Raw genomic sequence first — 25,397 nt, 5'->3', positions numbered from 1 at the left:
ACTATCTCTATTTGTAGATGACATGATCTCGTATATAGAAAATCCTAAGGAAACCACTAAAAAAACTAATAGAACTAATAAACAAGGTTGCAGCAAGGTTGCAGGACAAAATATATCAATACACAAAAGTCAACCACATTTCTAAACACTAGCAAAGAACAATTTGGAAACTAAATTAAGAAACAATTCCATTTATAATAGCATTTAAAAAATTCCCAATTTAGATGCATAATGACGGGGGTACAACATTTGTACACTGAAAACTACAAAATATTGTAGAAAGAAATTAGAGATGACCTAAACAAATGGAAAGCCATTCCACGTCCATAGATGTGAAGATTTGATAGTATTAAGATGATAATACTCCCGAAATTGATCTACAGATGCAATGCAATTCCTATCAAAATTCCAGCAGTCTTTGTAGCAGAAATTGACATGGAAACGGAAAAGCAGATTAGTGGTTGCCAGGGGCTGGTGGAAAGGGGGAATGGGAAGTTTCTGTTAATGGGTACAGGATTTCTTTTTGGGGTTATGAAAATGTTCTGAAATTAGATAGCAGTGATGGTTGCACAATTATATGAATACACTAAAAAACACTGAATTGACAGTTTAAAATTTAAGGGTGAATTTTATGGGCTGTGGATTACAACTCAACAAAAACGTAATGAAGAAAAGAAAGTCCAAGAAGGAAAAAACCTAAGGTAATAGTGATGAAAATACAAAAGAAGGAATGAAGTATCAAAGTTTTTGTGAATAAAACTAACAAGAATGAGCTGCTGCTGAAGATGATGAACAAAAGAGGGCAAGTTAGCACTATTTCATGATTTTCATCTTGAAGGTCTGGGAAGATCAATGGTATAAAAGCAGGGCACACAAAAGATGAATCAAGTTTATGGGGGAAGATAATGAATTTGATTTTGGATATTGAGAGATACTATCCACTAGCCAAGGGCAACAAAAGATATAAAGATACGAGAGGAAAAAGTAGTCAGGAAGGATATTAGAAGGGATAAGATCTAGGTCACAGATAGAAATGAAGTAATTCAGGGGTACATCTTCCTCTGATTATGGTAGGAAACAACAGATTAGAAAGAAGAGGGAAAGAATCTACCAGAGAGTGAAAGGATTTAGAAATGAAACAGGAAGGCCTTGATCTTCTCAATAAGAGGTAAGAAAAGGAAATGCATTGATGAGGGATGAATAAAAGCATTAATTAGCAGTCCTGAGGGCCTAGCAGATCCTGGATAACATGAATGAACACTGGTTAGTGGTTTTTGACTATGAACTGTTTAACTGATGACATGTATAAGAAGATCTGTCAAACTGATTTATTAACAACATGTCACTTAGGATGTGGTAAAACTAATAAGCAGTCTTTCATCAAGTAAAATTTTAAAATCTCTTTAGGGCAGCTGCAGTCCTACTTGTTAAATATGCCAATCTTTCAGAATCAAAACATCTGGTAAACTTATTTAATAAATTAGATACGGCATAAAACAAACAATATTTTGCCAATAAAACTGGCACAGTAACTACAAACACAACATGCAGCCAAGAAGGGCTTACAGGAGCAAATATTCTCGATATAAATTACATGCATAAGAGAAATACATTAAGCATTTAATTTTGTTATGAAATCATTCTATATTATATTTATTTTGGTAACACTGTAATAAACAGGTCCTCTACAACTCTTCTGAAACAGAAATCTTAAATATGAGCTGAATTTCTTAAACCAGTGTTGACAGAATACTGACCCATAAAATGTTAACAGCTATGTACACACACACACACACACACACACACACACACACACACACACACACTTTCCAGGCAATACATTTGGACAAAGCTGGATTAGATTGCAGTAAATCAAGTTTCTATTTATCCAGGACCTTTTAGAGCTTTCAATATATTAATGTGCACAGTTAAGCTCCATCAGGGGAGACATTTCCAAACTTATTTGACCACAAACACTTTTTAAAAGCAGGCCTATTAATGGCTTCTGGAATTGTGTCTATAATATATACTATGATTTTAGAAAATATTAATGAGAGAAATTCTTAGATTTTAATAATAAGATTTTAGAATTAGGGAAATTATCTTTAATTCATATCTATGATGGATCAAACATATTCTAGTATAATAAACTTTACATTCACCCCGAAATCACAACATCCAGAACAAAATCAGTAACTGCTTAAATAACAGTAAGTAAATACTTAAAGAGACTCATAAAACTTGACCGTTCTTCATGACCCTAGCAAGGTAACTCAATGTAAAGAATTATGTAAAAAATGAAGGCACTAGAGAGAGTATTTTTCTCCATTTAAGTTGCAAAGTCACAGAGTACTCACAAACTAATGATGCCTAATAAATTAAAGAAGAGTTCAATAAATTCTACTGTTAAACATCTATTTTTTTTTTTTTGCTGAGGAAGAGTTGCCCTGAGCTAACATCTGTGCCAATCTTCCTCTATTTTGTACATGGGTTGGTGACACAACATGGCTGCCAACGAGTAGTGTAGGTCCTCACCCAGGAAACCAAACTTGGTCTGCTGAAGCAGAGTGTGCCGAACTTAACCACTAGGCCACGGGGCCAGCCCCTAAACATCTATTTTTTTAATAAATAAAAAAACTGTATTTATAATAGAGTGAAGGCATAGAAAAAAACACTAAGCTCCAAGTTCCAAAAAACACTGTGTATTCCAAGATACTTTTGAACCCATTATTTTTTAACTTATGACAAAAGTTTGTAAATTTAAAAAACATCAAATACATATATATACATATGAATACACCTACCATCGTGTCAGAATTAAGAATTTGTCTCATAAATTCCAAAAATGAAGATGCAAGTTCACCTGTGTCCTTACTAAATGTGCTGATCACTCGTTTCAGTAAACTATGCAGAGCATTGCTGTTTTTCCTTAAAGAACTGTAAATAAAGAAAATAGAGAGGAGATGTCTTAAAATTTGAGCATATAAATCAAGCATGAGAAATGAACGATCTCAGCTCAGACAGAAGACAATTTAGTCCACCATTTAAAAAAATGTATAAAGTACTTTGGTGTGTCTGTGTACGTAAACCATATAATAAAGCAGTATCTATAGCTGACATCTCTTTTAAAGATAAGCTTCAAGCTCTTAAAGAAAAAATTTCCCTCAGATAATAAAGGTATAAAACTTAGCAAAAGAACCTTGCAGGTTCCTTATTTCTACACTTTTTATTACCTGAGGATTTCTCTAACACAAGGAGGTTATAGCTGTCTCAGAGCCTGACCAGAAAGCCTAACATATAATAACTACAATGAACGACCATCTTTATGACACTGTAACCTGCCAGAAGGAAATCAAGGGTACAGAGCAGGGGTCAGCAAACTTCTTATGTAAAGACCTTGATGGTGAATATTTTAGGCTTTAGGGGCAATACACAACTCAGTTTGTTTCTCTCTATACCCAACAACAATCTCAGTCACAACTACTCAACTGCTGGTGTAGTAGGAAAGCAGCCACAGACAACACACAAACACTGGCTATGTTCCAATAAAACTTTATTTACAAAAACTGGTGGCAGGCTGGATTTGGCCTGTAGCTCATAGTTTGCCAACCCCTGACGTAAAGAGATTTCAGCATAACAAACAATCATGATACATATCTAAAATCATGACAATATATAGTCCTGCTAAAATTATCCTATGCATTTACACAGTTCTTAGTTGATCGAAAGAGAACTTCAAGGGTAAACTATTCCAATATTCAACTATGTCCTTTATGGTGTAACATAATTAGCCAAAATGAAAATAAGTACGATATTAACACTAAACGTGCTTCTTGTATTTGAAAAATGTGTTTAGATTCTGAGACACCATCATACAAGACTTTGGTAAAGCAATACAAAAGAAAGAAAGATAAAACTCCTGCTCTTGGGAACTTTATAAAATAATGAAATAGACAAGGCACAACAAACAGGAATGATACTAAATACAAAGATAATAAGATTAATGGAGAAAGCATGGGTTCAAAATTAGACCATACCAATTACTAGTCATTATATAAAACCTTAAGCAAATGAGCCTTACTTTCATGGCCTATCAAAAACTGGGGTCCACCACACATGTATTGGAATGTCTAAAATAAAAAAAAAAAACTAGCAATACCAAATTCCAGTATTTTGTTGCTCAAGTTGTAGACAGGTTGTCTATAAAATGCTAGCACACTGGAATGTTGGGGTGATGGAACTGCTCTGTATGGAACTGTAGTGATAAACACATGACTCTACACACTGTCAAAATCCACAGAATTGCACATCACAAACCATGAATTTCACTGAATGTAAATTTAAGAAAAAATCAACCAAAATTTGGGGGTAAATAGAATGCAGACTATGACAAACAAATTTAACTGTATTACAAATGAATCACATAACCAAACTGAAGGAGATGGAGAATAAAGGAGTTAATCTAAGTAACTTTGGAAAACAAGTGTTTTGACTGGATACAGTAAGGCTAAAAACAAAAAACACTATATACAAACACTGTAGGCTAGTTGCTAAATTTGTTGGTCACAGAAGTATGGGTTAGTAATTAGTTAGAAACTACTACTTAATTTTGTATAATAGGGCTAAATAAATAAGTAAATATATTATACATAATGAGAGCTACGTTTCATACTGTCGGAGAATGAAGTCACAAAGAAGGAGAAGGTTAGAATCACTCTTCTGATATTGGATTAGAATCAAAGTATCAGTATGGACTCATTTTTAGAAATACATATATACAAATAAATAGACGCAAAATTAAATGTAGATGTGTTTGTATGTGTAAGGACACATAAAAATATTTCCTAGCTCTATCCAATGAGAGGAACCAAAATCAGTGACACAAGTTGAGCAACAAAATAAGTAACAATAGTATTGGATCATTATACAAGAAAACAATAATGTCCATAAGTCCATACTAATATAAATACCTGAATAAATAAATGAGGAAAAAGTGATAACCCTTCCTTACAGAAGGATAATTAATAAATGAAAAAGGAATGAGAGAAATAGGAAATCACCATTAGAACACCAGAGTAGCAACTGCCACACGCCAAGATTCACCGATGGATACTCAAGTTAGTGGACAAAAGTTTTAAGCAGAAATAGGATATCTGCATAGTCTCAAAGTATGTTTTCCAAAATATTTGATAACTAAAAATGGAAAATTACTAAGTCTGCAGTGCAGAATCCTGGCAGACAGCACCTCAGTCAAGTGATCAAGGTTTATATCATTAGTATACCTATCAACATCATGTATTCCTTGATATGATGCACTGAGAAAGGTACATCACCTCTATGGTAGCCTTCTCAATAAAACATTTGTATTTTACCAGTTTTTCCATTAATGCTCTTTTTCTGTTCCAAGATCCAAGACAGGATCCTACATTGCATTTAGTTGTAATGTCTTTTTTGTCTCCTCCTTCCTTATTTTTCGTGACCTTGACATTTTTGGAGAGTACTTGTCAGCTATTTTGTGGAATGTCCTTCAATTTAGGTTTCTCTGATGTTTTCTCATAATTAGATTGAGATTATAAGTTCTGTATTTTAGTTAATAGTATTATGCCAAGGTTAATTTCTTAGTTTTGATATAACTACTCAACGGTCACATAAGATGCTAACATAAGGGTAAGCTGAGCGAAGAGTATATCTGAACTCTGTACTACTATTTATGCATTTCTTCTGAAAGTCTAAAATTATCTCAAAAAAAAATTAGGGGGCCAGTCAGGTGGCATAGTGGTTAAGTTTGCACGCTCTGCTTCAGTGGCCCAGGGTTCATGGGTTTAGATCCCAGGCACAGACCTGTGCACCGCTTATCAAGCCATGCTGTGGCAGGCATCCCACATATAAAATAGAGAAAGATGGGCATAGATGTTAGCTCAGGGCCAATCTTCCTCAGCAAAAAGAGGAAGATTGGCAATGGATGTTAGCTGAGGGCTAATCCTCCTCACAAAGAAAAAAAAAATTTTTTAAGTGAGCCCTACCTCAGGCTTGTTGTGAGGACTATACGAAAAAGTACATAGTGTTTTGTTTATTAAAAAAGCCAGATAAAAGCCAGATCATGCTATCTCTGCTCAAATCCTTACAATGACCCTTAATAACCCTAAAGGCCCTTGATGATCTGCTTCCCACCTTATGCCCCCATTACTTCTCTGACACTATGCCCTATCATTTTTCTCTTTGTTCACTCACTTTAAAGGTAGTCACCATGGCCTCATGGAAGTTTCTCAGACATGTTAGGCATGCCATTTGCAATTGTTCTCCCCCAGGATGTTAACATGTTTCACTCCTCACCTCATTCGGGTCTTGGTCTTTGTTCAAGAGTCACCTTCTCAGTAACGACTTCCTTGATCACTTCCCCATATTTCAAATGACAACTCCCACCCTCACTCTGGCATTCACTATCCCTCTGCACTACATTATGTTTTTCTTTAATATACTATGTATTTCACTTATTTATTTATTATCTGTCTACCTCTAGTAATATGAAAGCACCAAGAAAGGAGGGATTTTTTTTTTTACTGAATTCCCAGGACCCAGAACAGTGTCTGGCCCAGAGAAGGTATTCAATAAATATCTGAGGACCAAATGAATCTAGTATTCATTTTTCTTCCTTCATAGTATCTACTACGTATGAGGTATCTAGGTGCTGGGGGGAGTATAGTCAAGAAGACTCAGTCCCTATCCTCATGTAGCTTATATGCTAGTGAGGGAAACAATCAAATAAGCAATAAATCTATATAATGTAATGTCAAACAGTATAAATACAGTGAAAAATATAATGGAGGATAAGGAATGGGGACACAAAGGGTAGGCTATTTTAGACAGATATTTAGACAGGAAATATATTTATGCAGATACCTGAGCAAAGTGAGGAAATAAATCCTAGAAAGATCTAGGGGAAAACATTTTAGGGAAAAAAAAAAAAGCCTAGAGGTAAGAATGAGCTTGATAGGAGAGCAAAAAGTGAGGATAAAAGAGCTATGAGATAAGTCAAAGAGATAAGTAAGGGCCAGACTGTAGAGAACCTTACAGATCATTATAAAGAGTTTAGATTTTATTTGTAGCGCAACAGGAAGCCATTAAAAAAATTTAAGCAAAACAATGACATGTATCTGTTTTAAGTTTAAAAAGATCACTCTGACTGCTGACAACGGATTTTAAGGGGACAATAGTGGAAGCAAGGAGAACAGATTGGAGGCTACTGCAGTGGGTCATCTGAAAAATGATAGTGGACTGGACACGGGTTGTAGCTATGGAGGTGGAGGAAAGGGATCAGATTCAGGATATATTTTAGAGGTATAATCCACGGGACTTACTGATGGATAGGATGTAGGGGTGAGGAAAAAAGAAGAATAAAAAATCTTGGAGTTTTGGTAGTGCACCTGGGTGGATGGTAATACCATTTACTAGGATGAACACGACAGAAACATGTTTGAAGCCACAATATCAAGAGCTCTGCTTTAGATCTGTTCAGTTTGAGATGTCCATTAGATAACCAAGTAAGGATGCTTAAATAGATACATGGGTTACTAGGAGCTTAGCAGAAAGATCAGAGCTAAAGGGAGAAAGGGCAATAGGTTAAGACTATTTAGGAAAAGATTACAGGTTAAAAAAAAAAAAAAAAAGGACCAGAAACATGAGTTTAGCAAAGCCAACAACATCACAAATAATGCTATGGCAGAGGTATGCAAAGAGTATTTGTGAGAGCACCTAACCCAGCTAGGAATGGAGAGATCAAGGAAAGCTTTTTGGCTTTCTTGGAAGTATAGTTAACAAAGAGAGTTTTAAAGGATATAGAGCAAATACCCAGACAATAGGAAAAACGACATTCAAGAAATAAAGTTTAAAGACTTTGGTGAGAGATTGGGAAGGGGGGAGAAGAAAGGTGGGAGGAGGAAAACTTGGATGTTCAGCAGGTGCCACCAACAGAGAGAGAAATTCAGGAGATGAGACAGGTTCATCAGGACAAGGAGATGGAGAAGGTAGGAGCCAGCACCAAACATAGTACCTGGGAACATAAGTTTTCAACCAATGTTGCAAGAATGAATGAGGGAGAGGCACAAATGTTTCCTATTCCTTTGTATCTCATAATCCTATGCACTTCTACAAAATTCCCAAGGAAATCCATGTAATAGCCAGCTACCTTCCTAGTGAAGAAAAAGTTGAGGGTATGGACAGAGAGACTGGAGCAGAAATTATACCTAAGAGCCTGAGTTTATATCATTTCAAATTTCATCTCAGTCACTCCTATTTTTTAGAGAATAAAAAACACAGAATCAACACTCAGCTTTAGGGTCTATAATAATCACACTAATGCCACCTTTGAAGGACTATAGGTGAATATACCAACAAAACAAATATCTTGGAGCATGAATTAACATCCCTGGAACAATAAGATTTCCTTCTTAAATAATGTAAGATGCCCATATTAATTTGTCTACCTTTTCGATTTATATTTTCAATCCTAAGGATTTTATTACTAGCACACTTCACTGCTAACAAATCTTTTCCATAAACACAAAATTTCTCCACACGAAAGAAATCATACCTTCAACCTTCTACATTAGCTATGAATTAATTATTTTGGGAGGTGACAGAGAGAAAAATTAAATCCAAAAGTATATTAAATTAGATAAAGCATTACCTTTTTAAATGAAATAATCCATAATCATGCTCTGCAAGAAACATCATTGTTCTGACACATGTCAGTAAACAGTTGTAACTGCTCTCAGAGTTAGCTAGCATAGCCAGTAGACAGTCACAGATTGAGGCCATCAATTCTTTGTTTGGTAGAGAATTGGAGAGCTGCTCCAGTTCAGAAACTGAAGCTTCAGAAGAGTTTGGCAAAATAAGTGCAATGTCCTGTGAGGGAGGAGGGAGTAGGAAAAAAATAATTTTTTTAATGATTATCACCATCACTTAGCATTTTTATTTCATAAATATATAGCTATTAATACTTGATAATTATCTCATTAAACTATTACTGTTACCATTCCATCCCAAACACAGATTCAAACACATTAAGAACAAAGGAGTCATTTTACCCTTTTACAAAAGTTAATACAAGGAAACACACGCAAAGAAATAAAGAATTAAATATTTTACTTTACAATATTTTTACTTTAAGAACATCTCTTTAAAATTTTTCCGTCTGTATTGCACTGAGTGTAGTTTCTATCTTCAAATGGTTAAGTGAAGTACTTTGGTACTAAAATATTTTAAATCACTGTATTATTCATTCATTTGAATATTTTTTTAATCTATAAAGAAACCACACAGAGAAATAAATTTTAATAAACATATCCATATTGGAATTTAAAATATCACAAAAAAGGATGGATGGATGGGTGGAGCAAATAAACATTTAAGCACAGTCTTTCAACTAAATATTTTCCTCTAGCTTTAATATACTTTTAATATTCAAGTTTTTCAATGTTAAGCAAGTTAATAACTAAAAACTCTCACTATTCTTTTTATAGAAGTAAAGTGGATTTTATAGGAATATTTTTAAGTATATCTCATAGCCTTTAATCACTTCAACATACTGCAAACCAGTATTCAACTTGGCTTAAAACTATAAAACAAAGCCTGAAACAGAAGGGGAATATAACAAGGCGAGGCCAAGAATGAGGTTTATGTATAAGGGCAGCTGGGATGCTACAGTGTTATTCAGTGTAGTCATACAACTTGATGTGGATAAGATAAACACCAAATATCCTTTCTACCAGGTCCCAAATTATTTTCTACCAAGTCCCTTTTTGCGAAAACAAGTCACAACAAAAATGTTCCCTCTTAAGTGTTAAATGTAAACAAACTGGATTTTTGTTAAGCTAGAAAAAGATAATATTCCAATATGGGATCTTATTAAAAATATTCTGCCTGAAAAAAATCACATCTCATGATTAGACAGCAGGAGCATTTTGACAAGCTAAAATGTCATTGGGCATAGAAGTCTCCAAAGATCCCAATCACAATGGGCTTTAAAACTTAAAACAATCTTCATTAACTCATAGAACTATAAACTGGAAGCCAAAAATATAGACAGCAGGGAAAAATACTACTACGTTTAGCCAACATCTATGAGCACAGTAGTCTGAAATACACGAAAACTGAAGTAGCCTGTGATGCCTGCAAAAGTTATCTTAACAAGAGAACATGATATTAATTCAACCAAACACAAAGCTATAAAATTCAAGAACGACTCAGTGTATAATATAATTGGAAGGAAAATGAACATACTAGACATAACCAACCCCAAAGAATACATTGGTACATAAAGCAACTATCCAAGGACACAATTTCATAAAGAAAAGAGCTCTTTAGAGAAACCTGTGAAGTACAAAACCAAAGAAAACTATGAAGCATCAAACCATTTTACTGTTGGTTCAATCATCAAATTTATCTCCCTAAACAACAGCAGGAATAATAAAACAGGTAAGATCTGTTTGTTCAGAGCCAAGATTTACACCAAGAGAAGCTTTTAAAAAACACAAAGAATTTATAAAATAACTATAAATACCTGATCACAGAGAGACTGCAAAATGGATGTGATATATTCAACACACTGTTGGCGAATAACACTGTCTCCAGGAGACCGCACCAAAGCTAACAGATCCTGGAATATCTCTGCATATCTTTCATCACCTTTAATAGTTCCATTAATTAGATGCAAAATAGCTAATTTACAAGCTTTGTGTGAAGCCAGAGCATCAAGAAGAGCAAGCAACCTGGTGGTTTGGCTAGTATACTGTTTTTCTTTATCTTCTGAAGTGCTGAAATAGAATCAATACATTTAGTAAACAAAGTTCTTGATTTTAAGGCATCATTTAACTAATATTTATTTTTCAACACATATCAATTTATACAAATCTTGTTTAAAACATTTCATTCCTTAGATATGACAACTTCTCCAAAATTTTACAATTAACTATAAAATTTTATAAATTCAGGTTTTCAGTAATATATTTTCTTAAATCATAGTACTTTATAGTTCACTTTTCAAACACTCAAAATCAAGACCTTCAAGGTATTTTGCACATGAAAAAAAGAGTTTTCCAATTAAAAATAATCTACATATATTCATATATATGTATGTGTGTGTGTATATATATGTATATGTATATCTTTATATGCATATATATTATCTGAACATTCCAAATACTAGTGTCCAAATTCTAAGTGAAAAAAATGTATCTGTGTCAAGAATAACTTGAGGAAAAAATTTTTAATGCAAAATGAAAATACCTTTGCAAGTCTTCTACAATCAAATCCAACACAGTTCTCATAATCAGAAGTGCAGTTGGTGAGGCAAGGTCACATAATTGAACACAAATACGCCGTAACATATGTTGAATGGGCTGGCAGGTTGTGCCAGAGAAAGACCGAACTATTTCTTGGAGCAATTTTGCTTGAACATGAAGGTGCATGCTCCACAATTTTCGGGTGTTGAGTGCCACTGATATAGCATGTGGCTCAATAACCTGTTAAAAAAGTATAATGTGTGTGTACGTAGATTTTTTAAATATTTATTTATAGTCACAAAAACTGTTCAAGAAGAACTGTTATGAAAAGAACATCTTTACTGCATGCTTAAAACATTAATGTTCTATTACACAATTAAACATTTGCTTGAATTCAATGCATCTAAAAAAATCTTATTGTTCTCAGGTTAGCAGACAGTAGATCAGTGTCCATTGGTGAAGCAACCAGGTTAATGGCAAATTCTAACACATGATAAAGGGGGAAAAAAGGATTTAAAAATAACAAAAGTACAAGTATACATAACAGCATAATAAAACTCCTGGTAACAAAAATTTATTTAAAAAATGCTACCCCCATATTTCCTTAATGACCAACTTCCTTCAGTTTTATCTCACACTCATCCAGTTATTTTATGTCTTTTTTTGGGGAACAGGATGAGGGCTTTTTTTTTTTTTTACAAAATCACTGGCTTTTTAAAAAGTGTTACTGCAGTCATTTTATAAGATGCATGTTATACGGAAGTGATACCTGAGTTGTTTGCATGGGCAATGGTAGAGGCAGCAGCTCTGAAAGGAGTATGAGTCCAGAAAAAAATCCTTCAGGAACCTTCAAGATTGAAGAAAGAACTTCTTTTAACATTAAAGACCAAGTATTATTGGCCAGAGTCTCTTCCGAGATTGTGAGTTTTTCATTAACTCCTTGTGTAAAAGTCAGTAAGATATCAATGATATCATTCTGAATTTTCTGTTCATCACTATCCAAACGGCCTGAGAGGGGGATAGAGCACAGGAGCATGTGTAAAGTAACAAGTGCTGAAGGAACACGCATGTCCTTAAACTCAAAGGATCCACCTCTCAGGAGTTCCGTTAACATAGTTTTAAGAAGAGTGAGTGTGCAGCGAGCCATTGAAATAGTAGTAACTCTGTGAAGGGTAGTGCCCATGTTGACATGGAGCCTCCAAGGCTGAGTCAGAATACTGTTCAATTTTTGCAGAACCCGAATAAAGGTGTCCATTCCTTCAGCAGAAAAAAGCTGAATAACAGCAAGATTCCATTTCAGGTCTTTCTGTTGACCTTTATACAGGATAAGGGAAAAGAAAAAAATAATTACTTATATGTTAATAATCAGTTAATATTTTTTAATATTTTATTTAATAAATAATATTTATACTAGGCTTAAAGAGTAGTAGTACAGTAGCCACATTACCTTCAACAGGGGGTGGTGGGCATGCCACATTACAGAGAACTCGCAAGGCAGTGGTAAGGCCAACTCCTTCTGGGGTCATCAAGTTATCAATATTCTTTAAAAATAAAAATGAACAGAAAGTTTAATTTCTTGGTACCTATCAGATTAAGAGAAAATTCCAGAGAAGGCATTAGTTAAAAATACGAGCTTTAAGTTAACTAGTTACACATCATTTCAAATTTCTTAAGTAAATTTACAACATGGATAAGGTTAATAAAGTTTATAAAGGTTATCTGATCTTTGGCATATGTTGTACCATAAATGGTATTATATAAATAATATGGATAATTATAAAGTACAAGTATATTAAAAAATACCAACTAAAACAAAAGTAACATACAGAAATGTCTGAGACTCTCTATATTAAGAGTTTGAAATAACTTTTTCTCATATACCTTTCTATACATCCTCCCTCCCAAAAATGAAGCAACGACTCTAATTTTACAAAGCCCTGTGGGTACTAAACCTCTTTCAAAACTGAGGAAGCAACAGAGAATGTTTTAGGACTAGATAACATACATTTTAAACAGGTAGACACTACAAGAGTCTAGTGATGGCGGCCAGTCGAGGCATGGTTAGAGGAAAAAGAAATACAGTTGCCTATGTCCCTAGCACCTGCCCATGCTGTTTTCTGGTAACAAACAGTTATATTTATTTTTTATTTTTATTTTTTTTTTTTTAAGATTTTATTTATTTATTTTTCCCCCCAAAGCCCCAGTAGATAGTTGTGTGTCACAGCTGCACATCCTTCTAGTTGCTGTATGTGGGACGCGGCCTCAGCATGGCCGGAGAAGCAGCGCATCGGTGCGAGCCCGGGATCCGAACCCGGGTCGCCAGCAGTGGAGCGCGCTCACTTAACCACCAAGCCACGGGGCCGGCCCCCAAACAGTTATATTTAAATTGCTTTGTTTTTCTAGCTTCCACAGAGCAGCGTACAGGTGGTTAAAAAAAAACTTAGAAGAAATATCAGAAGCAACACTAAAAAGTGTTACTACAGTAGTCCTCCTTTATCTGCAGGGGATGTGTTCCAAGACCCCCGGCAGATGCCTGAAACCATGGATAGTACCGAACCCTTCGTATATTATGTTTTTTCCTATACATATGTACATGTCCATATTTAATTTATAAATTAGGCACAGTAAGAAAGTAACAACATCTTCTCTTTGGCATATCCGAATTGCAACCATTACTATTTTTTGCGCTTTGGGGCCATTATTAAATAAAATAAAGGTTTTTTAACATTGCAATATCAATATTGCAACAGTCAATCTGATAACCGAGACAGCTACTAAGTGGATACACTGGACAAAGGGATGATTCACATCCCAGGCAGCATAGAGCGGGATGGCACAAGATTTCATCACGCTACTCAGAACGGTGTGCAATTTAAAATTTAAGAATTCTTTCTGGAATTTTCCATTTAATATTTTCAAACTGTGGTTGACCATGGGTAACTGAAACCATGGAAAGCCAAACTTTGGATAAGGGGGGACTACTGTATTTCAGCTTCTAAAACTCAGAGAAATTTAAAAATAAGAAAATTCCTTTCCCTCATATGTTTCCCACCTTAGATTATCCTTTCCTCTAATTTCTTCCTTGCTGCCTTTCAATAATTCCACAAATTACATAAGGCAGCAAGGAGCCACAGAGTGAAGTTCCAGTCTTAGATCAACTGTTTTTAGTGCATCTCAGAACGAGTCACTTATAATAATCATAATTAATGGGATAAGGATTTGATAAAAATCAAAACTTTTCATTACAGCATGTAATTCAAATTTCCAGAACTAAATTTCTTATTGATTAAATACTTTTACTCAAGCCATCTGAATTGGACACCTTATATATTCACCTGACCATGCATAAGTACCCAGAATACATGATCATCTAAATTTACAGGACACTATTGTACTTCTGCTAAATAAAAGACTGAACATAATGAAAAGCTCCAGATGCCATTTGAGGTACAGAATAAGGAACGGAACAATATGATGGCACCATAGGAGGTACAGTACTCTTAGTAAAGATGGAGCAAAAAGAAAAGGGCAGACAAATCAGTGAAGAAAAATCTGAAGCAGATAAGCCCAAAGAGTACTTTGTTGCTGGGTCAGAATAGCAACAGATTAGACAATATACATAAATTACTTTAATAACACACATTTCAATTCCAAGACCAAGATGGTTCACACACACACACACACACACATATACACATACACATAGCTCATCTGTTAAATCAAAGAGAAGATAATTCAAGGTCCATTCTGCCCCTCTAGCCTAAAACTTTTTAAGTGTCTTTGAGTGCCTTTAGCCCTTCTTATGCTACATACTGCATCAATTAAGAAGCAAAGAAAAAACTAAAAACTTTCAAAATTAACTAACAGCGATTTTAAGCAATTTTTCCATCTTGAATTATTTGAATTGTTTTATGAATTTTTTCAACTGTAGTATTAAGAATTTTATGATTTTCAACTTTTATGAATTATTCCAAATGCAGATTTGACCATGCCAAATTAACAAAAACAGAACTAGCACCCATTACAATTATCTGGAATTGACTCTACCAATTTTCACCTAAAAATTTTGAGGGAAATTCTTTTTCACTGATTAAAGTTTAACTGAAACAATTTTTATTACATTGCCATAAATGTAAAGTGATGACACTTTCATAAACGTCATCAAAATGGTAGGTGGCATTACTCCAATTTGAGAGAAAAAATAGGACAGAATCTAATAGTGAAAAGCAGTAGAGTACACAGGGTTGTGGGCATATGTGCTCATGTATATACACAATCACACACCCATCTAGATCCATTTACCAATCTGTACCCACAAAGTCTAGTAAATTTATCAAGTACATTTAACAATTACTGCATTATATACAAGTGATTTAATGCAATATTTCTATATACTACTATAAAGTTTCATAAAATCAAGGTACTTTTAAGTTTTACTTACCTGTTTAACATATTCAATTAGATTCGGGATGCAGTTAATTTCAAATCTAAGGTTTTTCAGAGGTTCAAGCCACTTGCCAAGTTCTTAAAAACAAAAAGAGTAATTTATAATATAATATTTTAAAATAAAAACCTTTTTAATAAAGGAAGTAAAGGTATTCTTTTCCAAAGAAAAACATTATCAGATCCATACTGATTTCAATAATCTAAATTTCATACAGGGATGAACTTGTGTCTAATTCTTTAAACAAGCCTTCAAATAAAATGGAAATGCTGCTTTACTTTACTGATTTAGAAATAAGAAGTAACCACTCTTAGTTAACTGGTTTCTGAAAACACACGTTTAAACGCTTAAACAGGACCATCTAATTAAATTGAATTTTTCTGAAACAATCAACCTGAAATATTAAAAAAAAATTTATAAAAGTGACTGCTTATAAACTAATATAATAACATAGTATTTATTCACCTAACACTGCCACTGCCTCCCACAACCCCCAAAAAGCATGCACAAAATGTATTAATTTCTAACAAGATCAAGCTTATGAGGGGACATCTGCTGAATGCCTTTTCCCTTAACACAAACTTTAAATTTTGTCAATTTCCTAATGTGCCTTTACAAAATTACAAGTAATCACTATCACCTCAAAATAATAAGAGCAAACAAATAAAATATACCACTCTACTCTCCTCCCTAAGGATTACGACTGTGCACACTTGAGTGATTTTTCCTAAACATTTTTAAATTAATTCTTTTAAATATACAGAATATACAGCTCAAATGAAAGATATAAGGAAAAATAATAAAACAAATACAAGTGTACCCATCACCCAGAATAAGTAGTAAAGTATTAAAAATACCTTTGAGGATGCTATGTGTGCCCTCCTTTTATAAAGGCATACTTCAGGGAAAAAAATTGATTTCCAACATGGGAAGCTGGGTTTACTACCCAACTTTTACTGGTGGTATCACACACATAAAATTTAGGATTAAAAAGAAAAGAGGCCACATGCTACTTACAATATTTACTCAATATTATCAAATTTTCTATTTGGTAAGTTCAGAAAGCCAGGAATCAAAATAAAATAATAAAACATTATGTTTAGATACCTTAAACTTTTCAAGACTGCCCATAAAAGGTTTGCCATAAACTTCATTCAATGGACATTTATATATTTTAGAAAATAATGTTCATATTCATTATTCTTCACTTTTGAGGACAGCACAAATGTGTTAACTAACCACAAATAGATTTCTAAATTACTTAGGACAGTGTTATACTTAGAAATACATATATAGAAAACACATGTACACACAAACCATACACAAAAATGAACTTCTGAGTTCATCTTTAAACTATTTCTTCCATTTTGATTAGGATTTCAACCAACCACAACTTCCATGACTTTTCCAGAAAAAGGTACTTTCAACAATTTCCTGAAAATATTTTTAAGAACACCATATAAAATACCTTCAAAAAGGTACTTTCAGTAAGTTAAAAACAGAGTATTACTAGGCATATTATCCAAGTATGATAAAGCACTAATTACAGATACTCAAAGGCTTTTTCCTTCACATATCACAAATGCTTAAAATAACTTCAGGTACCATACCTTGCAATTTAGCATTATTTTCATCTGCTTTACAAAGCTTCAAGAGAGATGCTGCATGCTGTTCTAGCATTTGGACATCACTGGAAGACTGAACCACCACCAAAATAAGTATGCATGCATAATTATAAGCTACTGACTTCTTAGACTTGGAATCACTGAAACAAAATAAGGTTTTTAAGTTTTTGGTACAAAAAAATTTTTCAGGAACAATTTTAAACACTTTTCTTACTTGGTTTTAAAGAGACCAAGAAATTTTACAACGAAACAACTACCTTCCTGAAGACAAGAAATCATATTTTAAAGTTCACCTCCAATTCACCTGAAAATACTACTTAAAAGTGTATAAAAAGAAAAGCACATGCATCATGATGAAAAGTGAAATTCTATTAAGAAATCAGAACAACGAATTATTAACAAGTATACTTCATTAGCAATGAAAGATTAGGAAGTATACTTCACTAGTCTCCTTTCAGATGTTTGTCCACTCTGGATAAATAGGAACAAGTATGATGACTCAATCTACTGCCATCATCACTCAGTCTTCCACTATAGAACTATTAAGATAGAGTCATAGAAGCCACTGTCGTTTGCCTTTTCTAGGCCCCCATAAAAGACCTGTCACTCAACGATTCATATCAAGACCCTGTTATGAGGCCAGTTACTTGCATGCCACTGCTTTGTGTGCCATGAACCAGGAAGAGCATGTTTCTCTTCTCATACACTAAAACCCTCTGCCCTACTGGGCAGGCTCTTCAAAATTACTGTCATTCTCAATTCCCCCTATCCAGTCAAAGCAATTCTGAAACCAGAGCACCATGAACAGTTTAGAAGGCAAGTGCAGAAGACAGCAAGATAGTCCTCGTTACTCTTAAGGTATATATTCCTGTGCCTTAGGATTCCCCTCTGCACAAATTAGCAAGAGCATTATAGTTGCAATCTTTGTCAACACACGGGGCAACTGGAAGAAGCCTCCAAAAGATCCATTTCATTGCTTTACAGCCACACCTTAGAGATTTCCGTCATTCTAATTCTTAATTAACAAGTTATGTGTCATGTCAAAAAATAATTACAGTTTTTACTTTCAACGCAACAACTTCTTTTAAGACAGTAGCCCATTAGTGATGCAGTTTTCCAATACAATAGAAAATTTAAGGAATAAATAGAAAATTACCCTAAGGCTTCTTTGGAATAGTACTCCATTAGAGTAATAAGACTTTGGAGATTTTTCTCAAGACTGAAAACATGGCCAACAGCTGATCTTCCCACAGGATTAAAAGTAATCAAATAAAGATTGTGAAGGGTTCCCAAGAGATCTGAATGGTCAGTTTCTTCACTGGCTGTACAACGCTGAAAATGGCTGAACAGTTCTGTAATACACTGCAGTGTCTGTGTTGAGTCCTGTAGCCACAAAGCAAATGCATCATCAATAACACCATCAGACTGGAGACCTTCCTCTTCATCTTGATCATAAAGGTGACACAGAGCTCGGATCAACAAATTTGTTGCTTCATATTCTGACATAAAAAAAAGAAGACCCTTTTGTGACTGTGCAAGAAACTTTAAAACATCTTTTGTGGCTTGCAGCACACCAGGGTGGGCACTTGTTACTGGAATTGACAGAAGCAAGGTAACCAACTCCAAGAAGTGATGACTGTGAAGATACCTGTAGAAAATTAATTGATATATGTCAAGTCAGTGCAAAACACTGTTTATTTACTCAATATTCATTAGACAGGAGAGAGGTAAAATTTTAACGGCCATAATCCTTATCCTCAGCAATATACTGCTTTAACTAAAAACATAATGTGAGTAGCAAGTCTTCTCTCCAGTGGACCAAACAAAAGTGCAAGTTCTGCGAGGCTTTTTCCTAGCTAGCATTCAACGGATGTTTAATAAATAACTTGACAAGTTTTCTCTTTCCAGAGTCAACCTTGACTTTAAATTCTGGCCTTGTTTCCAGGTCACTGATCAAATGCTCCTTTTTCACCATGGTCCTACTCTACTCATGGCATATCAGTATAAGTGTATCTAGGAAAAATATAGTACATATACTATAAAAAATATAGCATATTCAGATTTAGTATAGGTAGTATATCTGAATTAGTCCCTCTAGAGAAAAAAAATTTCAATTACCAATTTTTAGCATTTGAATAACTAATACTACCATACGTAACACTCTTTTATCAAATACAAGAACTGTTTTTTAGCATACATAGTTTTAGGTGGAAAGTCTGAATTCACCTAACACCCCAAAATAGACACAACTGCTACTAAGTTCCCTTACCTGTATGGATTTCCTTCCTTATATGCAGGCCCTGCCAGGTTTGAACTCTTCTCTACAATCAACTTGTTCAACATGAAACTTAACCAGATTTTAAAGAAAAAAAGAACCAAAAAACAGTATTTTTTCAAAAATTCAAAAATGGGGGAAAATCTGTCAAAACATCCGTTAACTACAAGAGAAGATTAGCTTAACAGAAATTTATTAATTTTGAGTTAGGAAAAATACTGTAATTTTTTGAATGCTAACAATAATAAAAATTATTTAAAATACTGACTCAGTCCCTCCACATTTTTAGTCACTGCAAATGAGGACACAACAGCTTCCATAAATACTTGTCAAAATATTACTAATTAGCAGATCAAAGACCAGAATTTATTTTTATCAAAACCTAAAATTGCCCCCCTTTTTGTTAAGACTTCAATTTTTTAGAGCAGTTTTAGGTTCACAGAAAAACTGAGAGGATGGTAGAGAGATCTCCGATTTACCCCCTGCCCCAACACCTGCACAGCCTCCCCTATTATCAACATCCCCCACCAGAGTGATTATTACAACTGATGAACCTATATTCACAAATCATAATCATCCAGTCTATATTTTACATTAGGCATCACTTCTGGTGTTGTACACTCTCTGGGTTTGGACAAATATATAATGACCTGAAACCATCCTTATATACAGAGCATTTTCACTGCCCTAAAAATCCTGTGTGCTCCACCTATTTATCCCTCCCTCCCCCCGAAACCCTGGCAATCAATGATCTTTTCACTGTCTCCATAGTTTTGCCTTTTCCAGAATGTCATATAGTTGGAACAACAGTATAAAATCACCTGTTCAATTGTATTACTGCTCAGGCTTCTACTTCATGATAAAAAACATCCCCAGTAACTTCTTACTACAAAGGCAAACAGAACCCTCAGGAAGATAAAACTCCAGAATTACTAAGCTCCGAGAGCATCCTAAACTACCTTATGAGGCGTTCAGAAAATAGTTAACATGGCAGGCCTCAGACTGCTTATTCTTAGAAATGCCTGTCTGCAAGGTTGGCCCTTGGCTGGCATCTGGGAACTTGGATTTTGGGAGGGTTCCCACCCCCAACTGATAAGAATGTTCACTGTGCCTAAATTGTTTCTGCAAACAATATGGTTTACACTGAACACCTGCACTTCTTCTGGGAGTCTGGAATTCTGGTATGCGCTAGGTACCGCGTGCCTACTTGGTCATCCCCCAATAATAAGCTTGGGTGCTGAGATTCTAATGAGCTTCCTCAGTAGGTAACATTTCACACACGATGTCACGATTCATTGCTGGGGGAATTAAGCAGGTCCTGTGTGACTCCACTCGGAGAGGACTCTGGACTCGGAGAGGACTCTGGAAGCTTGTGACTGGTTTCCCCATGCTTCACCTCCACGTACTCTTTTTATTTGCTGATGGTGATTTGTATCCTTCTGTTGTAACAGATCATAGTTGTGAGTACAACACTGAGGCCTGTGAGTCCTCCGAGCAAACGGATGATCTTGGGAGGCCCTGACACGGGACATTAGAACCTAGCCATCACTGCAAAGTAATCCTTCCAAAATGCAATTATTTCTCCTTCCAAAATTCACTCTCCCTCCTATTTTACCAATTTCTGCCAATAAAACCACAGTTCCAATAGTTACCCTAGCTAGAAACCTCAAAACATCTTATAGCTTCTCCTCTCTTTTACCTGCTAGGTCCAGTTGCCAAGTCCTAGTAACTTTCTTTCACAAACTCTCTTGATATTAGCACAATACTTATCTTTCCATTCCCCGGAGGTGCCACTTTATTAAGCAAGTACTTAATACAACACCTAGTACCTAGACTCTTCAGACTGGCTTATCTACCTAATAACTGTAATTTCTTTTCCAGTGCAATAACCTTGCAACATATGATCTTAGAATACTACTTTGATTATATCAGATTTGCTACTCCAAAATATTCAAGATCTCTCCACGCATTCTAGAAACAAAATAAAAATTCCTTAGCGCAGTATTCAAAGCCCCTTTTACTAAAATCGGATACCTAAACATACCTCCCTCAGTTATGGGGGAGAAAAACAACACTTAACAAGCTGTTAATTACTAGTTTCCCCTCAGTGATTGTTTGAAAGCATCACCTCTTTCCTTACACTCACCACCCTCAGTCATCCTCAGCACATGACTTCACCTCCTACTTTATTAAAAATGAAGTGATCAGTGAGAAGTACCTTGGCTCGTTTACTGTCTCTACACTACCAACGTATCTATATTTGTACACTCATAAGGTTTCCTTTCTCCTGTTCAAAGCCAAACCTCTACACTTGTACTCTTTTTTTTTTTTAATAATTTTATTTATTTATTTATTTTCCCCCCAAAGCCCCAGTAGATAGTTGTATGTCATAGCTGCATATCCTTCTAGTTGCTGTATGTGGGACACGGCCTCAGCATGGCTGGAGAAGCAGTGCGTCGGTGCGCGCCCGGGATCGGAACCTGGGCCGCCAGCAGCGGAGCGCACGCACTTAACTGCTAAGCCACGGGGCCGGCCCTACACTTGTACTCTTGACCTCACATCCCATCAGACCTTGCTCTAGCAATTATCATCTCTTACTCCTGTAAGAGCTATAACTAAGGCAAGATCTGATAGTTTCAGCTAAAAACAGGAATGGATAGGTACAGATTTTACAGAGGACAAGTACCCCATTTTCTGTTAATGTACTATGCCTCAAATTAAAGTAAAAATTAATCACAGAAGGAATAAAATAATAAAAATGCCATTTTATTTATTATTTTAGCTAGAAAATTATTTACAGTCAAAATGCCAAAAACCCAGTCTCAAAAATTAAAACAAAATAAAAAAATCTACTGTGGGTGCTGGTCCCAGCAAATGGCAATGGTAAAATTGAATCAACAGAGAACTAGAGTTAGATGGCAAAAACAAGTGGCAATTGAACCTTAAACAGATCTTCGACCAGGACTGTAAAATTAAAGTAAAATGTAAATCTATCTTACAATGTATTAGACTAACAAAGTAAAAAGGAGTTCACATAGAAAAGCTCTCTCCTTTCTACGCAAACCTCTTGTACCACCTTTCCAGAAGCAACTCAGCAGTTTCTCATTTATTCTTGCTCAGACAAGCTTACATAAGCATTGTTGTTGATTATTACTATCTTTAAGTTGCTATTACCACTTTAAGTACTAACAAAATATAGTTCACCCACAGTAACATACTTCTCAGTTTCACTATGAGTATCTATTTTGAAATATCAAGTATCCTTACACAGATATGCATTACCCACAGACAAATAAAAAAACAAAATCAACCAAATAAAATTGCCTCCAATGATTTGTGAAATATATTTCTCAAAACCAAAAATATCTTACCTAAAGAGAACAGGGTATGGATCATCCCTCTCTGGAGGTCCAGTAATACGTGCCATTGTTGGGAAAGACTTAACAGGAGGTTGGATCATTGTATGAGGCGCAGTTTCCATTAAATGAAAAACTTCTTCTAAGAGGTTAATAAGTTTTTCTATTTCTCCTTCACTTATATTTGAGGATTCCAAAAGATCCATATCCATTGAAGCATCTATCTCATTCTCATATTCTGGGTTTGTTCTCTCAAGTCCAGTATCCGTGTCATGATCAGGTTCACCGTGGTTAGAAACAGATGAAGTCTTCTCTGCTAAATGATCACCAAGTCTTTTAATCTCTGACAAGATTTCATAGAAATGGCACTTCTGAAGGACAGCTGAACCAGCAGTGACAACCCTCACAGTCTGATCTAAAAGTATGAGCTCCACAAGTTTTTGATAGCCACTTTTTTCACTCTGCCTACTTCTTAGAAAAGCTTCCATTCCTTCTGTCATACTAATGACACTGTCCAAAGCTTTAAAAGCATTTAACTTAAGAGAAGATGAGACATGATCAGCAAACAGGAGCTCAAATAATCCATTGAGCACTCCTGCTTGTAGCAGTCCCGTGACTCCTTGAGCCCCACATTCTGCTAGTGAGGACACTAATTTGGTCCCAGCTTTGAGCTGTCGAACATTTAAGGCAATGGGTTGGCGAAGGGCTACTTGTAAATTTAAAGCTTGCATAGTCCAGTCTACCAACTGGCCGAGGGAGTCTTGTTTTGTGTTTTTCAATTGCAAATAACTTAATCCTTTTATTATTAAACTTGGAATTTCTTCTAGAGCTGTTACCCATTTTGCACCTCTATCTTCCCGATACAAATCTAACAGTTCGGTTAACTTCACTGAGGCTTCTACTGCTCCTGAATTTTCTTTATCTGGACCTTGATCCTTCATTCTACTGATTTCAATTTCAAAAGTAGTCTTGTATGGACAGCTGAAGTATAAGAGTGGTACGAGCTCCCTATCATATGGATCATACGTCATAGGAGGAACTGAAGCTAAGTCTTCAGCAGTGTATTCAACATCAAAGTTTGGATACTTAAATGTTTCACGTTCCAAGTCAGCAATTCCATCTTCATCACTGGAAATTTGTTCGTATCCATCATCCCCTGAAAATTAGTATGAATAATATTTAAGTATTACATCATTGTTGTTTAATGCAAAAAATTCTGGTTAATAAAAAAATATTTTAAAAATTTATTTTACAGGGGCCAGCCCCGTGGCATCGTGGTTAAGTGCACGTGCTCCGCTGCTGGCGGCCCATGTTCGGATCCCGGGCGTGCACCATGGCACCGCTTGACAGGCCATGCTGTGGCGGCATCCCATATAAAGTGGAGGAAGATAGGCACAGATGTTAGCCCAGGGCCAGTCTTCCTCAGCAAAAAGAGGAGGATTGGCATGGATGTTAGCTCAGGGTTGATCTTCCTCACAAAAAAATAAATAATAAAATAAAATAAAAATAAATAAAATTAAAATAAAATAAATAGAAATAAAGTAAAATTTATTTTACAGTTTATTTAATAAGTATGGCAAATGATAAGAATTAATGATTTCCTCAAAAACATTAACTTCTGCTCCAACATCTTATCAACAATTACCAACATTTTATAATTTCTAATAGAATAATTATGAAGAAACTTCATAAGCAAATTCTTCTATTATATCTGTTCAGCTTTACAAGTAACTGTTACAGATATCCTTTCCTCACAGAAATAAAATTAGAAACGCCTCAAAGTAACCTTTCACGAGGGAAGAAATTAAGCTTGCTCCTTTGAGAGAGCATTTTTAAGATGGAAAAATAAATTGATAAGCAAAGTTGATTAAAGTTAACAAAGAATTAATACCATAACTACAAAGCTAAACCAAGTATCTTCAGCAAAAAACAGGTTCTTTTTATAGCATTAATTTTGTATGCCTGAATTTTCACTTCTCTGTATTTACCTGTCACACAGTTTCCTAGGTCTGTATTATATTTTTATAGAAAATCTGCTCACTTAAAATGCTCAGTTTTGCCAAAACAAAGCTTTCTTATCATGATACATGTGCAATTTTTTCCTCTTTCCAAATGAAACAGAACTAGAGACAGAAAACTTGTTGATTTTATTTTTTAACACTACTATTGCCTGGCTGTGGTAAATTAGATGGGTAATAATAGCCTATGAAAGAAAAGAAAATGTCTCCAGAGAATTGCTCCAGTACCAGCCCTCTTTTAACATTCTTTTACTCAAAACAATTTAGTCTTAGCAATATACTTTTTTTTTTTTGGTGAGGAAGATTGGCCCTAAGCTCACATCTGCTGCCAATCCTCCTCTGTTTGTTTACGGAAGATTGTCCCTGAGCTAACATCTGTGCCAAGCTTACTCCACTT

The 25,397-nt window shown here is 35.0% G+C and overlaps 1 protein-coding gene across 2 annotated transcripts in view; it reads right to left on the bottom strand.

Annotated features, from left to right (window-relative positions):
- The window catches only part of VIRMA (vir like m6A methyltransferase associated), a 59,005-nt gene that overhangs the window by 8,973 nt on the left and 24,635 nt on the right, over nucleotides 1-25,397 (bottom strand). For both annotated transcript variants that reach the window (XM_014788062.2, XM_004431173.3), the window contains exons 8-17: nucleotides 22,998-24,138; nucleotides 18,508-18,999; nucleotides 17,337-17,491; nucleotides 15,724-15,806; nucleotides 12,730-12,823; nucleotides 12,052-12,596; nucleotides 11,287-11,522; nucleotides 10,562-10,814; nucleotides 8,687-8,904; nucleotides 2,805-2,937 (exon numbers count right to left, since the gene is read on the bottom strand). In XM_014788062.2, coding sequence (XP_014643548.1) covers nucleotides 2,805-2,937; nucleotides 8,687-8,904; nucleotides 10,562-10,814; nucleotides 11,287-11,522; nucleotides 12,052-12,596; nucleotides 12,730-12,823; nucleotides 15,724-15,806; nucleotides 17,337-17,491; nucleotides 18,508-18,999; nucleotides 22,998-24,138 — 3,350 coding nt within the window. The remainder of the gene's footprint in view (nucleotides 1-2,804; nucleotides 2,938-8,686; nucleotides 8,905-10,561; nucleotides 10,815-11,286; nucleotides 11,523-12,051; nucleotides 12,597-12,729; nucleotides 12,824-15,723; nucleotides 15,807-17,336; nucleotides 17,492-18,507; nucleotides 19,000-22,997; nucleotides 24,139-25,397) is intronic.

Source organism: Ceratotherium simum, chromosome 23 (assembly GCF_057802395.1).
Source record: "Ceratotherium simum simum isolate JZ-2026a chromosome 23, ASM5780239v1, whole genome shotgun sequence".
Lineage (NCBI taxonomy): Eukaryota > Metazoa > Chordata > Mammalia > Perissodactyla > Rhinocerotidae > Ceratotherium > Ceratotherium simum.
Note: the sequence above shows the minus strand (reverse complement) of the source record. Positions and strands in the feature narration are given on the sequence as shown.